The 17,069-nt window shown below is 36.8% G+C and overlaps 1 protein-coding gene across 2 annotated transcripts in view; it reads right to left on the bottom strand.

Annotated features, from left to right (window-relative positions):
- LOC133530242 (dipeptidyl aminopeptidase-like protein 6) overlaps positions 1 to 17,069 on the bottom strand; it is a 238,466-nt gene that overhangs the window by 18,865 nt on the left and 202,532 nt on the right. For both annotated transcript variants that reach the window (XM_061868119.1, XM_061868120.1), the window contains exons 7-11: positions 11,426 to 11,568; positions 10,870 to 11,012; positions 7,549 to 7,672; positions 6,378 to 6,613; positions 4,097 to 4,217 (exon numbers count right to left, since the gene is read on the bottom strand). In XM_061868119.1, the coding sequence (XP_061724103.1) occupies positions 4,097 to 4,217; positions 6,378 to 6,613; positions 7,549 to 7,672; positions 10,870 to 11,012; positions 11,426 to 11,568 (767 nt within the window). The remainder of the gene's footprint in view (positions 1 to 4,096; positions 4,218 to 6,377; positions 6,614 to 7,548; positions 7,673 to 10,869; positions 11,013 to 11,425; positions 11,569 to 17,069) is intronic.

Genomic DNA, 17,069 nt, shown 5'->3' with positions numbered 1-17,069 from the left:
GATGTCCAGCGGCGGTATTATGGTTCCATTTTTATCACTTGTCACTATGTCCGTCACTTTTGCGCTTACATATTTGTTAGAACGTGACAGGCATGGTGACAAATGATAAAGAGCCGGCCATCTTAGCCCAGCAGTAGGCCTAAGATGGTCGGCTCTTTATCATTTGTCACCATGTCTGTCACGTTCTAACAAGTATATAAGTGCGAAAGTGACAGGTGATAAAAAATGGCACCATGCTAACACCGCTGATATATTCAGTGGTATACCGGACACATTTGATATAATACATTACTAGTTGAGTATACCTACCTGTTATTTGTTTCTGATTATTATGTCGACTACGAAAAAATGAAAAATAAAATTATTTATGATATGATTTTGATTTTAGCAGTCTATGCATGTATATATGTTTGTGCCTTTAATCAAAACTAGCAAACCGATATTTAACACCTATGATATTCATAGGTGCTGTTTCGTACTTTTGCACTGTTCAATAAACAGGTAATATATTATATCATATAAAGGAACTCGAAAGGAACTTACGAAATAAAGTGGATATGTTGTGGCTTCTTAATGTCAAAAAAACATTGGCAATATCTCAAGCTGTAAAATTCATTAAATATTATCCAGTGTAGGTATTTTTTTTCTAATTTGTCCTAAAAACGCCGCCCGAACATGAATCGCGGATACTTTAATCTGGTCGCAATCTTATACCTTTAAACGAGCAATTCTTGTATATATATAAATATATATATTTCTGTGATCTCGGAAACGGCTCTAACGATTTCGCTGAAATTTGGTATATGGGGGTTTTTGGGGGTATACAATCTATCTAGATTAGTCTTATGTTTGGGAAAACGCGTGTTTTCGAGTTTTCATGCGTTTTTCTTTCGACGCAGAATATGGTCGCTAATTTCGTGTTGCCGGCCACTGTCCGTCTGGTCCAGCGGGTTAAGACGCGGACTGCTAAACGAGTGTTACGGGTTCGAATCTCGCCCGGTGACTAACTTTTGTTTTTTTTTTATATATGTTCAAGTTTATATATAATTTTTTAATTTTTATTGTTTTAGACAAGTTTAATTTAGTAATAACCGGCCAAGAGCATGTCGGGCCACGCTCAGTGTAGGGTTCCGTAGTTACTCTTCCGTCACAATAAGCTAAACTGGAGCTTAAAGTATAGTAAATTGTTAACCAAGGGATGAAACGGTACTTTTCACCTGAGTTAAACAAATAGGCAAATTTGCATAATCAGTACCTAATTAAAATAAGTCTTTTTACTATGAAGGGAAAACTTTTTGCGATAACTCAAAAACAGCTAAACTGATCATGTCCGCTATAGTTTTCATTTAATGTCTTTCTTAAGCTCTACTTCCACAATTTTTTTCATATTTTTTGGACCTATGGTTCAAAAGTTAGAGGGGGGGGGGACACATTTTTTTTTTCTTTCGGAGCGATTATCTCCGAATATATTCACTTTATCAAAAAATGTTTCTTGAAAACCCCTATTAGTTTTGAAAGACCTTTCCAACGATACCCCACACTCTAGGGTTGAAGCGAAAAAAAAATTTCACCCCCACTTTACCAGTAGGGGAGGTACCCTAAAAAAAATTAAATTTTTAGATTTTATTGTACGACTTTCTCGGCTTTATTGATTTATATATCCATGCCAAATTTCAGCTTTCTAGCACTAACGACCGCGGAGCAAAGCCTCGGACAGACAGACAGACAGACAGACAGACAGACAGACAGACAGACGGACATGGCGAAACTATAAGGGTTCCGTTTTATGCCATTTGGCTACGGAACCCTAAAAAATGTAGTTAAGATTATCACCTATAGACCACCATGTTACAATAAATAGTTATAACCAAAGCTCGGTCGCCCAGGTACTAAAGATTAAAGCTAGGAAACACTATATCACTCGATATATCCTCGAGGCAACAAATCAAGCACATAATCTGACGCTGTTTACCCTGCGGAGGCTGCGTCAACACAATCATACTCGTATTTGTTTGTGTGTTCGCGCGCTCATGAATTTTGATAGTCTAGCCGGCAAACCTTAGAGGAGAGAACAAACGTGTGTGCAAAGGATAGTTGCGGATTAATTTCCTATTAGGCATAGCATGGCATGATAAAGCATACCGTAAAATGGAGTGAGGAGGGACAAAACAGACATTCAAACTGTTAGAAATATGAGATAATTTAAATAATTATTATTGGCTAAACACCTTTTGCTATCAAACTATTTCTATTTTGATACTAGCTGTTAATATTAAATAAAAATACGGTCATAGATTGGCCTTTTACCATAGCATTGCATTGATGCATCCGGTGTAATATTCCACCTTATGTTGTAATACTATTTAACCTAATAAATAACTTTATGTAAGATAAATATATATCATAATTAATTAAGTAATAACAAAAGAATTTATTAAGTAATAACAAAAGTTTAAAAGTGGTTATAAATGTAATCTTTGATAAATAGTCTTTATTAGGCAAAGTTTGTTTAACCCTCGTGCCTTGAAACCCTCGCAACGCTCAAGGACCAGTGGTTAAACAAGTTTGCCTCCGAGTGAAACACAAAAATTTTCACACGAGGAATACCTATAACAAATAACTATTAACGATTTACATTATTATTGGTGTGAAATTGTGTGTTTAAATAAGAAACAAGTAGTACGTTGGCCGTATCATAGACCAAATTCGAGATTTAACAGATATTCCAATCCAAGATCGTATGCTTAGTTTCATCGGAGCCATTTTTGCGAAACCCTAAAAATCTACCCCTAAACACAGATCTTCCCCTGACAATAATCCTCTTCTATAATACAGTATATTTTTGAATATCAAATAATATTACCGTATCTTTGACTTCGGCTAAAAGTGGGCGCGTGATTTATTTGCCAAAAAGGGACGTAGAGGAAAATACGTATTTGGGCACGAGAGGCCATTCCATAAATACAGAGTAAAATCAAATTAACTGCTCTTCACAGAGTCAATGGAAAAAGAACACAAATGTGTTGTTAAAAAGGATTCCCTTTAAAATGTTTACCTTTCAGGCTGGCGCGATTTCAGAGCGGCCTTTTTCGCTTGATTAGTATATTTAAAATTAAAGTGTATTCAGTAAACAATACTGTTAGTTACCTCATTTCTGTGAATATATCTTTATTTTTATAAGCGGTGGTGGCCGAGTGGATATGGCGTCTGACTTTCAATCCGGAGGTCGCGGGTTCAAATCCTGGCTCGTACCACTGAGTTTGTCGGAACTTATGTACGAAATATCATTTGATATTTACCACTAGCTTTTCGGTGAAGGAAAACATCGTGAGGGAACCTGCATACATCTGCGAAGAAATTCAAAGGTGTATGTGAAGTCCCCAATCCGCATTGGGCTAGCGTGGGGACTATAGCCCGAGCCCTCTCGCACATGAGACGAGGCCTGTGCCCAGCAGTGGGACGTATATAGGCTGAATTATTATTATATTATTATATCTTTATTTCATGTTTCTGAGTAGGGAGAAAATATACAGATTATAATGGTTTCAACTGTTGAAACCAAACAAACATATGTTTGTAGTCTGTATATCTCGTTTTTTTTAGATTTGAATTTTTCCCTACCAATTTATTTATTTTAAAAGACCTATCCAACGATATCCCACACGATTGAAGCGAAAAAAATATATCCTCAGTTTACGTGTAGGGGAGCTACCCTAAAAAAATATTTTTTCTAGCTTTTATTCTGCCATTTTGTCAGCGTGATTGATTTTTATATCCATACCAAAATTAGGCTTTCTAGCACTAACGACCACCGAGAAAAGCTGCGACGGACAGACCGACAGGCAGACGGACACGGAACCTTCAAAACTTAAACGAACTTTAGTCTAAAGACATTTTTTTGCAATGATTACCAAGTGTCACAAAATACTTATGTAAGTTGTATATCTACGGCTGTTGTTGTCCTGAATACCAATAAAAAGTATTTAGCGTAAATTTTTGAGCTTTTATTCTGATTGCCAATCGTGCGATTAGAAAATTAGTACAACAAAAAACGTTGAAATTATTTCAAATCAGAGAGCGTGTGTTAGAGACCGACCTGTGTGTTACATGTGACGCAGTAAGGCAGCTTCTGCGGCGAGCCAGGCCGGGGGGCTTCTGAGGACACCATGTACAGGTGCTGCTGGCCCGGCTTACCTTCGGGTATACCCAGGTAGTATCTGCGAAAAATTAATAATGTTGAGGTTGCGTACTTCGAGCACTTAATACATCAATTTCCTTATTTAATAAATAGTAAGTTATATGGTGAAACGTATTAAATAAAGTTTCAAGTCTCTTAAAACTATTTATTAAGCTTAAATATTACAAATAAGTTTCCGCAAAGCGCGCTTAAAATTTATTATAAATAAAATAGCTTTTTATCTATGTATGGAGTGAACACTAAGCTTACTTATTTCTCTATCGTATTGGGTATTGGGGTTGGTATGGTAGTTAAGATTCTTTACAGTACATAATGGTGCTACTTTACCACACTAGTGCGAAAATTAGCATATTACGTTACTGTGTCGAACATTTAAAGGGCCATATGTACTGTAAAACGTTATACGATACATTTGCGAATAGGCAATTCGCAACTCGTGTCGATTTAAAACACTCTCTTCGGTCGTGTTTTAATATATCACCACTCGTTTCGAATTTCCTATTTTTCGCACTTGTATCGTAATGTACTATTTTCTACTCGTCGACTGTAACGGTTGAATTAAGATTTCGTATACCTAACTGTAATTGGGTACTTTTCATGTATGGGCTCCCAACTGAACTATAATATTCATTTCGAAAGTCGGTTTATTCGACTATAATGAAATGGACCATAGAATATTCTTTATTGGCACACCTCAGTAAAAGATACAGCTTAAAGAAAAACAATTGATTAGTGATAGAGGCAGACAACAGGCGGTCTTATCGCTAAAGAGCGATCTCTTTCAGACAACCTTTGGGTAGCGGAAACAAATAGACATACATAAACATACATAATAAATATATCAGACACATATCAACCACAGAGTAAAAAATATAGTATTTCAAACACTACGGGAGAGATAGGTAATGTTCTTTAAGTAGTTTTTTGAATACAGCAAGAGATTGAGCGCGTCTATGTTTGGAGGTAAGGAGATTTAAGTTTGCTTGATAGAAAAAAAATACGAAAAATTTCTAATTTTCATTAATGTTCAGTTGTATATCATTACCTTACATACCATATCAGAATAAAATAGCTAGTGATACCAGGGGATTTGGACAGCAACATTTTAAACAGAAGTTTACTTTCAGAGTTATTGACGTAAAGCGTTAACCTTTTCGACGCCAACGATGGATATATCCGACCCGCAGGTCCAACGCCAAAGACTGCTTAATCCTTCACTGACTACATAGCAACATAGGCCTACGTGCAAATGCATAAAGTTCAACTTCAGTTTTGACTTTAGTGACGTGGCGTCTTAGTGACAGCTTTCGTGTTCGACACTGCGTTGCATTGTTGCGTTGTCTGTCGCAAGTTTCACAAGGCGACTCATATCTTTTGTTCCTTTTTAATTTCTCGGCTTTACGCCCCCTCTAATTTGTAATTGTTTATTATTAATTAGTATTCTCTGCTGCCACTTCCATGCTGGCCTAAATGAATCGGTCAAGGTAAACCAATCCCAAAGGGCAAATAACAATTATCGATTGACCATTAATCGTAACTAGTTGTTGTCTAGCAAGGAAAAGGAAACTTCGAGAGCTGGTTTAGGTAGCAAGCGGTTAAATCCATTAGGATTTAGGTAGTTTTAGAACTACACCCAACTGACTAATCACAATCTTGTTTGAGCTGAGGATAATCAACTGTTTACTGACTAGTTATAGTGTACTGTCAGCAGCCTTAGCTTGTGTAGTGCACTCTCTCGCCGGCGCAAAATACTACCAGTTTTTTTTCTGATTTACATATTGACGGGTATGGGTAGTAACACTCAGAATTAATTATTTACTTTTAAACTTGAACTCCATACAAGAGTCTAAATAGTACACAAGAAATTAAGACATGAAACGTAGAGTTTACCACGATATAGGCCAGCCTCAGCATAAAGCTACCCCGCAAGTCAGCGCAGATATTTGGTGGGTCACGATCGCAGTTGTACGACACAACCTGACCATAAAAATGAACGTAGCTACTTTGGGGCAGCAATCAGCGCCATTTAGCCTGAGTGCCTACTTTTATAATTCATTTATATACTGCTCGACACATGTTAGGCAATTACTGTAACGAGTGAAAGCAGTCTGAAACCAAGCACTGCTAGTTAGGTTGACAAAAGCAAGATGTTTTTGTGTATCATACATCCATAACTTACATGTGTTGATTAGCATGGTCCCACGCCAACAGCTTGACGACATCGAAGCTGCCGTGTGTGAGCGGCAACGCCCTTGGCCCGTGAGCGTTGTGCTCGGCCCGGACGATATGTCGGAACAGGCCGGCAGGCCCGTCCCGGATGGGGGCCAGCGTTACGAGCGCCCCGCCGCCGGCCGACCAGAGCGGCGCCGGCGCGGACTCCACCCAGCTGTCCGAGCCTGATGATATCCTGTACACCTGCCAGACAAAAATAACAATCAGATAGACATCCATGCCCCAACAGCACTACTGGTATCATGCAGCGTACTTTGTGAACTTTGAGGCTTAACCTTGCTCTTTTTCGATGACGTGATATAAGTAAACTATGTTACCTTCCGTGATTATTTCGCACTCGATGGTCTCATCGGAAGATCAGCGCTGGAAGTCGCCAGCAACATGCTGAGATGAGGCCAATTCGTGACACTTTACTCTTTTATGTATGTCTATTACTGTTTGTGTGTTTATGAATAAAACAAATTCTATTCTATTCTATTCTGTCCACGCTAACTCACAAACTTGGCAGCAAGAATGTATACATATCCCTTTAAGCTCCATATTTGACGTGGTCCAACTCCAAATTACAAAACCTTTGGCCTCAACCCTTTAGACTATACGTCAAGACAACCTTTTATTTAATCCTTTACCAGGCATAGTAAGATTTTTCGATAAAATACGCGCCAATAGAAATTAAACTTTAGCATTTGGATTTAAGGTTCAAATTAAATTGCACTTTCAGGAAATGTGACTTTTCTTCAATCAAATTTATCTTCAAAACTGAACAAATTGGAATATATTTGGAATTTTTGGGAAAACCTTGTAGAATGGTGCCCCCGTGGAATAGGTTTAAAACAATTTCTGCTATTTCAATGTCTGCTCCATATGACATTGGAATTTATTAAACTAATCCCACAAACAGGCAAATTCGTACGTACACTGACATCAGAATAATATTTGAATGATGTCATTTAGTTATCGTGCGTCTCGCTCGCATTAATACATGTACTTGAACAAGTATGAGCGAAATACACGATAACTGAATGACATCATTTAGATGTCATTCATTCTGATATCGGTGTATGTTCGAATTAGACTGAAAAGCATCTGGTAAACAACCAGTTATAAACAGAACCTACCTCTTGGCAGTACCACATAGGGCTCTTGCAGACTGACACGACGGAGAGGTTCTGCGTGCGCGTGAGCCACACCACGCACACTTCTGTGAGGGAGACCCATTGAGCGCTCGTGAAGTAGTAGTCACTACAAAAAAAAAATTAAATTTACAAAAGTATTTTGCTTAAGGGCTCCTCTATATGATGGCCCAGCGTAGGCTAGTCTAAAGGACGCAACTATGCGTCCCTTGGACTGGCCTGCGCTAGGCCATCGTGTAGAGGAGCCATAAAATCAAAATATACAAAAATACTTAGAAAGTTAGATTTATCTCCTAATACCTATAAGCTGGCATTCTAATGAAGTAACTTAGCTATAGATCGTGTCATTCACGACGACGCGTGTCTTGAAACGTAATGTCATGTTAGATTTGACATATCTGCGCGTCATTGTGGATGACGAATTAAATAATAATAAAAAAAAGTGCATTTATTTCAGACAAATATGGTCCATATTTTGTTAGTACATCTTAAGAAATAAAAGCTAAGGCTAAGGTTAACTTAAAAAATAAACTTAAATAACTATCTTAGGTACTAGAGATAAATGCAGAGAGGACCAGTGCCTTATTAGGCCACTGTCCCATCTGTCAGCCACGACGGTCAGGACTGTGGCGGCTGTCGCACACCCTGCGGATAGCGAATTGTTGCGAGATAGTATTTAGAGTAAATTTCAGAATTATTAACATCCAAAAATAGACTATCGAAATGTAATATTTATCGGAGTTTCTTGACACGTCACCGTATTTGGAAAGTCTCCAGCTATAAACAGGTTTACCCGCTGTGGGGATTTGATATTTCAACCACACTTATAGCCAGGTTTTTTAAAGATTTTATCAACGGATATTGCAGGCGGGCTAAATATGCAAAGCAAGCGGAAGTAAATCTGTCCGTGGTATAAACCGACGGGACACCGCATTTATCTTTGGTACCTAAGCCTGGGCCGCCCGGCTCTATTTGTCAGGCTTACACTGGATTTGCGAATCTATTCTTATTATATTACTATCTTTTCTATACGGGATACAGCTGACTTCTATCCGCGTACCTTCTTTAAAATAAAGATAAACAGATTCCGACGGCAAAATATCCGGCCTATGCATTACAAATGTATAAATTCAGGGTTTCAAAAATCTTATTAGGATCGTATTACATTCGTAAAGGTTCGTTTGTACTTATTCCATTATTTATTTTAACCTTAATTCCAAAAACCCACAATGTATATTATGTATGCATGTAAACACTTTATTGTATATAAGACAGATAAAAAAATATTGGTCTGATCTGCCATTGCCTTTTAGTTCGTCTAGCTACCGTTGGCGCTTGTTGCGTATGCAGCTGTAATGTTCAGCTAAGGTGTAGTTGGACCGGACCGATACAGTGTTATGTTTACGATGCTTGATAAATAATCTTTACTTAATTTAGTCCTTATCTTTTATATATTTTTCAATTTGTTCACTCTATATTATTTTATGTCTTTTTCCTTCTTGTCTGTTACCTTTCGTGATTTTTCTCACTTGATGGTCTCATCGGAAGATCAGCACTGGAAGCCACCAGCAACATGCTGAGATGAGGCCATTTCGTGGCACTTTATACTTTCTTTGTTTTTGTTATATTATGTAATATAATGTGTCATGTTTGTGTTTACGAATAAAAATTATTATACTCTTTTCTAGTCTATTCTATAAAGATAAAAATATCAAAAATATGTATACACGACCTTATTGCCCTTAAATTGAGGCAGTGTGTTCATATTTTTAGCACTTGACTGTACAAAAGGTGGATTCATGCATCATAAGCATGTTTCATGTAGGTACTTCATATAAACCAGGTTTAAATTAAGACTTTTGACTCAGTTATAAGAGACATTGTGCTAAATAACCATAAAGCAAGATTATATAGATCTATCAAAGCTCGCTGTCTCAATTATAACTGAAGTACCTGTGTATTGAATAAGTTGATTATTTTATAAGACATTAAAAAAAACATGTCATGTCATCCATATATCCTACACGTACTTTACCGCTTTCACAGACACGCTTATTGTTTCCATCCACCTGATATTTCAATCTCGGGAGCAATAAATATAAAGGAAGCAGAACATATCCTTTTATTTTGATTGCACACGGCAGTAAAGCCGCGGAGCTATTAAAGGCCGTTGCGAACGGAATGTTTCATGCGACGTTCATAATCATAACAGATTGGAAAATATGTGACCAATTTTATGGAACAGGTTTTCATTCAACCGATTTTTTTAAATATTTACATATTTCTTTTGCCATATTTTTTCGCCATTCTTGGTCACTCTTTAGTGTATGGTTTCTATTTCAGTTTATATTTTCTCGTGTTTTTAGGTAAATATAAACTGTATGTGCTAGGCTTAAACAGACGGACAGCATCCAACCTACAACTTGTATCGAAACTGCGAGATTACTGTGTTATACACATACATGCTGAATCAGTCCGTCCGTCTGTTAAGCCCCTGTAGGGGCAAGAATGCAAGTGGTTACTCGCTGCTATCGGCCCGATTCGAAGAATGATTACGACACGTTTAATGAAAATGAAATGAAAATGAAAATGAAAAATATTTATTTTCCTTATAAAGTAAAGGTTTACAATTTGACATAAGTGGTTGGAGCTTCCTTTTAGGTGAATGAACCTGTATCAGGATGCCCCGCTCCTCCATAACATACAGTCTTTTTACTTAGTAGTAGGGAAATATTCCATAAGTACATGAAAGATTTATAGCTATATTTATTATATATATATATATATATATGCTATTTGATTTATGTTCTAGCCTAATTAATATATGAATATATGAGTGAATAAGTTTAAGATCTTGGAAAGAACTTTAAAAAGATCGATAACAAGACAACATGTCAAACTTGACGTTTATTTTGATTCCGCTGTGATCCCAGTAAGAACTACGATATTTCTAACTTCAAAGTGACATTGGTTGCCCGAATCGAGCTGCTTCTGTCAATTAATTATACGACATACAAACGATATATAAATGAGAACTTATCTAATCTAGAACGATTATTTCGATTCCGCTGTGATCCCAATAAGATCTGTCTACGATATTTCCAAAGTCAAAGTGACATGGGTTGCCCGAGTCGAGCTGCTTCTGTCAATTATACGACATACAAACGATATCTAAATAAGAACTTATCTAAACCAACTTATCGTTATCGTGTCTCATTCTTCGAATCGGGCCATAAGTCTTAATTCCTTGTTTTGTAAACACTCAAAAAGAATGACAATATGTCTCATTATGGTAGAATTGCTCACCCCTCTTCTAGTATACTCTTCGGCGGTGTTAAGTGCCTGGTGCGTATGTGCTTCGGGTCTGCTATGTCGGCTACCGTGAGCCGCACCGTGGGGTTGATCGTGCCAGGCTTCGGGTACCTTACGCTTCTGATCTCCGGGTATGTCTGTAATAAAACTGATTAGCTAGGTATCGGCTTATTATACACAGGAGAAACAATAAATATTGGATTAGGACGTAAGTAAAACAAGTAGAAAGATCTAAGATCTAGGTCTGTCTAAGTTTAGATACTTGGAGGATTGCTAACATAGGCTACCATTTTGTATTGTGTATGTTGATGTTGAGCATTTACTTAGTAATTGTCGATAACGTAAGATAAGGAACCTCGTAGACTCGACAAAACGCCGCTACAGCTTAACCAAGGGTGTATATTTGCTGGATGTACTCCCGTAAAATCTGCTGTCCATATCCGTCAAACTTATATTTTATTCAAATAATGTTGGGTCTCACAACCTGTATTGTATGTAGCTTACTTTGGCACGTTCAAATGTGTACACAATGGATGCAAGGAGTTCATACCTTCGCCGGATCATCAGTGTCCAGCGAGGGGCCGTACCACGGGAACCTCTGCTCGAGAACGAGTGTGTCGTTGAAGGTCGCGTACATCACCATGTGGCCGTCGGCGGACATCCACAGCGCTGACCGCGTTTTGAGGATCTCCTCTGTAACAAATGGGAATGCTTAGATACTAGCATTTATCAGAGCAGCAGAACGCGTGATGAAATTGCTTCCAATAATACTCGGATGTACTTCCTTGCCGAGGTTATCTTCAGAGGCTGCGGTATGTGATCATGCTGGAGCAGAAAGCGTCGATATGACTTGGTAAACGCTCACAGGCTAGTCACGAATAACAACACAGCAAAAAACTGGCTAGTTACGAAAATGTTAAAGACTGTCCCTAATTATTATTCAACGTTGTCGCGTAGACCATTTTGGAAACATCTAGGTTTTTCACAGAATTGCAAAACTATCCTATCTTCTTTTTCAATGAGCTTTATTATATGTGATTGCTGTATTTACCATTTCTTTTAACGATTTATTTCTAAAAATGATATGTTAACTTTATATACGGGCAAAAGAAAGTGCAATAAAAACACAAAACCTTTAGGACACATTAAAATACACAAAAAAGGAAAGTCAAATAACCAACTGCAATTTAACTTCTCCGTTTGCATTTCCATAAAGGCAGGATCATATCAAGAAAACCTATTTTCAGTGAAGTCTGGACGCAATGCAATTCTGAGCAATAACAACAGAAGTGCATCTGGGTAATACGAGATATAACAATAACAATAACGTAATTTATTACTGCACACATTTCAGAATACTTGAACTCAAATAATAACACATGCGAGAACCAGATGGCAATCTGCATTCTCATAAAATTATGAAGTACTAATGTAGTATGTTTGTGAAGTGGCCAGGAAAAATAGAAATAATATGTAAACTTTCATTTTATAAGAATATTTTATAATTATAACTTTATAGTAATTATTTAGCTAAAGATCGAGAATAACATAAGACTCGTAGACCAACGTTAAAACTGATCAATGAAATTAAAGGTTTTTAGTACGAAATCGTTAATATTTACTCACAAGAGCAGTAAATATAGGCTTCCGTAGTAAACAATGGCATTAGATTTGCTCATTTTCAAAATAATTCCAAAGATCAACGGAATCAAATACAGCCAACACCAAACGTACCCCGAGGTAACTTTTTATAGTTTCGAAGTGGTTTTGATACGACCTTCGAGATCGCTCACGTTAATTGGTGGATGCGGAACAAAGTGAAAGTCGTACATAAGATGAGCGCCAATCACCAATACTTCAACGAATGTCGTATCAAAACAAATGGTTAACCTGAATCGTGCTTAGGAGTGCAGGCGTATCGGATATCTTGGCTGCTTAACCACTTTTGCTGCTATATAACATTTTTGAAACGAAGTATTTATTATTGATAAATGCAGTACATTATTGATTAACAAATGTAAAAAAAATATAATCGTCATAATAATAACTATCGAAACTGCTCACAAATTTCATAAATTCAGTTCAGATATGCGACTTAAAGGCAGGGAGAACAGCTAAACATAAGAAAATAATTTTATACAAGCTGAAACTGATAAGCTCAGCTCGAGCTTCACATTTGCTTAGTCAATCAAAAATATTAAATGCAAGTGAAAAAAAAATACAAAAAGTAATAGCTGCATGTACGGGGATCGAACCCGGATCGTCGCTGTTACCACCTGTTTCTAAGCAGCTGTTTGCCAACTACGCGATTATAAGAACGTAACTTACGTTACGTAAGTCGTAAATTAGGCTACTTATTTTCGAGAAAGAATTTAAACAAAAGAAAGTGACGGAAGAGACGGAAAAATCTTACATTTTCTCTTTTCGCCTAGCTCACTAATGATATCAAATCGGCCAAGGCTATTTGTCTCCAGATCCACTGAAGTGTGCATGTGCATGAGTTCTAATGTTAGCGCGGCACCGCGTCAGCGTGTGCTCGGCTGCATCTGCGTCAATGCACGCACTGCCAACAGAGTCGTTTTCATTTAAAGGATGATTATACTGATTACATTTGATAATGTTTATTTTTATTACAAGATTTTGTTTGAATTTATTTATTTTTTTTTTTTTATACTACGTCGGTGGCAAACAAGCATACGGCCTGCCTGATGGTAAGCAGTCTCCGTAGCCTATGTACACCTGCAACTCCAGAGGAGTTACATGCGCGTTGCCGACCCTAACCCCACTCCCCTCGTTGAGCTCTGGCAACCTTACTCACCGGCAGGAACACAACACTATGAGTAGGGTCAAGTGTTATTTGGCTGCGGTTTTCTGTAAGGTGGTGGTGGATTTATTTGTTTAAATGGTACTAGAGACAAAAAATATAAACAATTTGGTATCGAATAAGATTTTGTGTCAAAAACACTGTACCATACATACGGCCTCCTAGTTGATATTTATTAACTCCTATGAAAATATATATTTATTAATATATAATATAAAAGGGTCTCTATTGTTTCCCATAAAGTTTTAAGTCATAATGTATTGTTTGTCCGCATTTTCGTTAGCCATAATTTGTTTTTCTCAGAAACGCATAACTGTTCAGGATTGCCATAAAACAAACCTAACCTAACCTATCTATACGATGACCTAAGGAAATTCCTGAAAAGTTAACGGTTTCAGAGTTATGACTAATGATAATATGACTATCATTACATTATGACTTGCGATAATTATGCGAAAGAAAGGGATCCGAATATATATATTATATTTTTTTTTTTTATTAGCCTATTTGTGTGTCCCACTGCTGGGCAAAGGCCTTCCCTCTAGCTTTCCAATCCTCCCTGTGCTGAGCAAGGTCCCGCCAGTCCCGCTGAAACGCATCCAAGTCGTCCCGCCATCTCTTTCTCGGTCTGCCTCTGCCACGACTACACCGGGGATGCCAGCTAGTGGCTAGTGGATCCGAATATAAAGTCGTTAAATCGTGTTACCTTCGTCTTGGCCAGAGTAGCAGAATAACGAAAAAATACAAACATAAATTTGTTTTTCTGCTTTAAAAAAAAGTTTGCTAAATCAGCATTGTGTGTTACTCAAATCATACTCATATGGGGTTTATAGGATTTATAAATATTGATATTATTGACGCTTAAAAATATCGGGCTCAATCCTGTCCAGGTAACTTGACGCTTGAACGCGATGAGAGCGCCAATAGTCCGAGACGGAAATGGTGCCTTTCACACGAGTTAAATACTCTACTTTTCATTTCCAATCCAAGGTAATACATGTGCATTAAAAAAAACACGGCTAAGTAAAAAACTTCAGTAGTATTTGTTTAGGGTACTTTCAATTAACAATTTAGGTATAAGTATCGTTATTTATGGAATGAGAAGTTAAATATCAGAATGGAAGCTGTCCAATAAATCTGTTTAAAACTAAATTTTATTTATTTATCTTGAACATAAATAAAAAATGTACTTAGAATGTAAAATGCTCTAGTGCAGATACGCGCCACTTTATGCACACTTCATAGAACAACAATGATTCTAAGCATGAGGAATAAAAATAGTATATTTAGTCATATTTTTACATTTAGTTGAACAATAATATCCTTTTGCATTTTTTTGTAAAAAGTACTCGTTTTATTACTCTTTTAACCTGTAATTGGATAATTTGGTTCGTTTTCCCTCTCAGCTCATTTCATAATACCTTGTTCTAAAGAAAATATTGCGTTTCTTCGCTTATTTTGTATCCCTTAAGCAGGTAATAGAATCCAAGTATCTTGTTTCTTTGTTTTGGAAATGACTTCTAAATTATTTTTTGTCAAGAAGACGTTTCAAACATTTTGCCTAAATTATTTATTGTATTGCTTTAACAGCATAAAATTAATTAACTTTAATTTCCTGAGTTGTCTTTCTATAGTTTTGTTGGACACCGTAAAAACAAAGCATAATTTTAAAACTTGACTTGCATGCCAATTATTTAAACTTGATTTCTTATTCTTACCACGTTTTATAGAAATCAGTAAGGCTATGATGGTCGGCTCTTTATCATTTGTCACCATGCCTGTCACGTTCTAACATGTATGTAAGCGTGAAAGTGACGGGCATAGTGACAAGTGATAAAAATGGAACCATGATGCCACCGCAGTAGGAATATGGTCGGCTTTTTATCACTTGTCACCATGCCTGTCGCGTTCTAACAAGTATGTAAGTGCGAAAGTGACGCATGACTTGACAAGTGATAAAAATGCGACCATGATACCGCCGCAGGTCAAATAAAATTATAGTTAGACAAATTTGGACACTACACTTTTGCGTCCCTTTTCCACTTTAAGATCCAAGTTGACTGCAGAAATTTACTTATTTCGGCTGATAAGAAATTGCGGTGTCTATCCGATCTCTCTCTATCTATATACATAATGATCGAATGTTCTAATTACATCAAATTTTATCCAGCCTGTATGTCATCTGTCTCGTTAGATGATACTAATAATATTAGTAGCTGCTAACCTACATCTCTCGGTCATTCACCTAGAGTGCTATAAGTGTAATGTAATGGAGAGTATCATCTTGTCGCTTAGCTGTTGTCCTAGAGACCTATTCGAACTAAAAACATCTTAACTTTGATAACGAACTGACATTACACATAGCCTCTGCATGTTGGTGCGCAGAAGAGGCACTATGAGCCACTAAAACTTGAGTTAAGAGTTTTGATATTCGAATTGACTTTCCGGTAGTCTGAGTACGGACACACTAATTCAATTACAGGCCACTTATTTTACTGGCGCGGTTTTATTATCAGCCTTTCCTGACTGAAGAAGAGAACAGGCTATATGATGAAATACATTCATGTATCTAAACAGAAGAAATACAATAGCTTATTTTATTTGCAAATTCTATACATATATGTTGTTACGTTTATATCGACGGTCTTTACTGAAGCGAAACAAACGACAACACGACGGATAGTACGGATGTTCCTTAAGAAGCAGGCAAAAAACAATTCTTGGATAAATATGATACTGCTTAACAAAGCGTAAACCCATAAGATAGAATTGTTATCATTATGGTTTTCCTTATAACAAAACAACTAAATTTGGTTTCCTGATGGCTTGTTATATGGTTATATATTTATAAAGCAATTTGAATCAAAACTGGTGGTGTTTAGAAAAAATGTATCCCACCAAAAACATTTTTATGTAAAACGTTGCCAAGATGAAACCATAAGGCTCGCACTGTCAAGAATTTATTAGATCTCATGTAGAGCCAAGCTTCTATACAACCCAATGTATTCTACGTTTCATTTCTCCTGCTCTGAAAGTGGGTCGTTGTTGTTTTAAAAAGAGTGTATAAAATGATACGTTTCTGCTCTATGATTTCCATTCTGATAAGTAACTCCCCATTCCATAAATAACGATATTTTTACCCAAATTGTTAATTGAAAGTACCCTCAAGAAATACTACTTAAGTTTATACTTAGGCGTGTTTTTTACATGCACATATATTTAACTTTCCTCGTAATCGAAATGTAAAGTGTTTATTTTGATGAGAGGCATCATTTCATCCCTCGGTTAAGATAAGATCATATTCGCATCTTTTCTATTTACCACCATATATTATGCCATATAACAACAATTGGCTACTTGACAGTTTTTT

Source organism: Cydia pomonella, chromosome 22 (genome assembly GCF_033807575.1).
Source record: "Cydia pomonella isolate Wapato2018A chromosome 22, ilCydPomo1, whole genome shotgun sequence".
In the NCBI taxonomy this organism is placed as follows: domain Eukaryota; kingdom Metazoa; phylum Arthropoda; class Insecta; order Lepidoptera; family Tortricidae; genus Cydia; species Cydia pomonella.
Note: the sequence above shows the minus strand (reverse complement) of the source record. Positions and strands in the feature narration are given on the sequence as shown.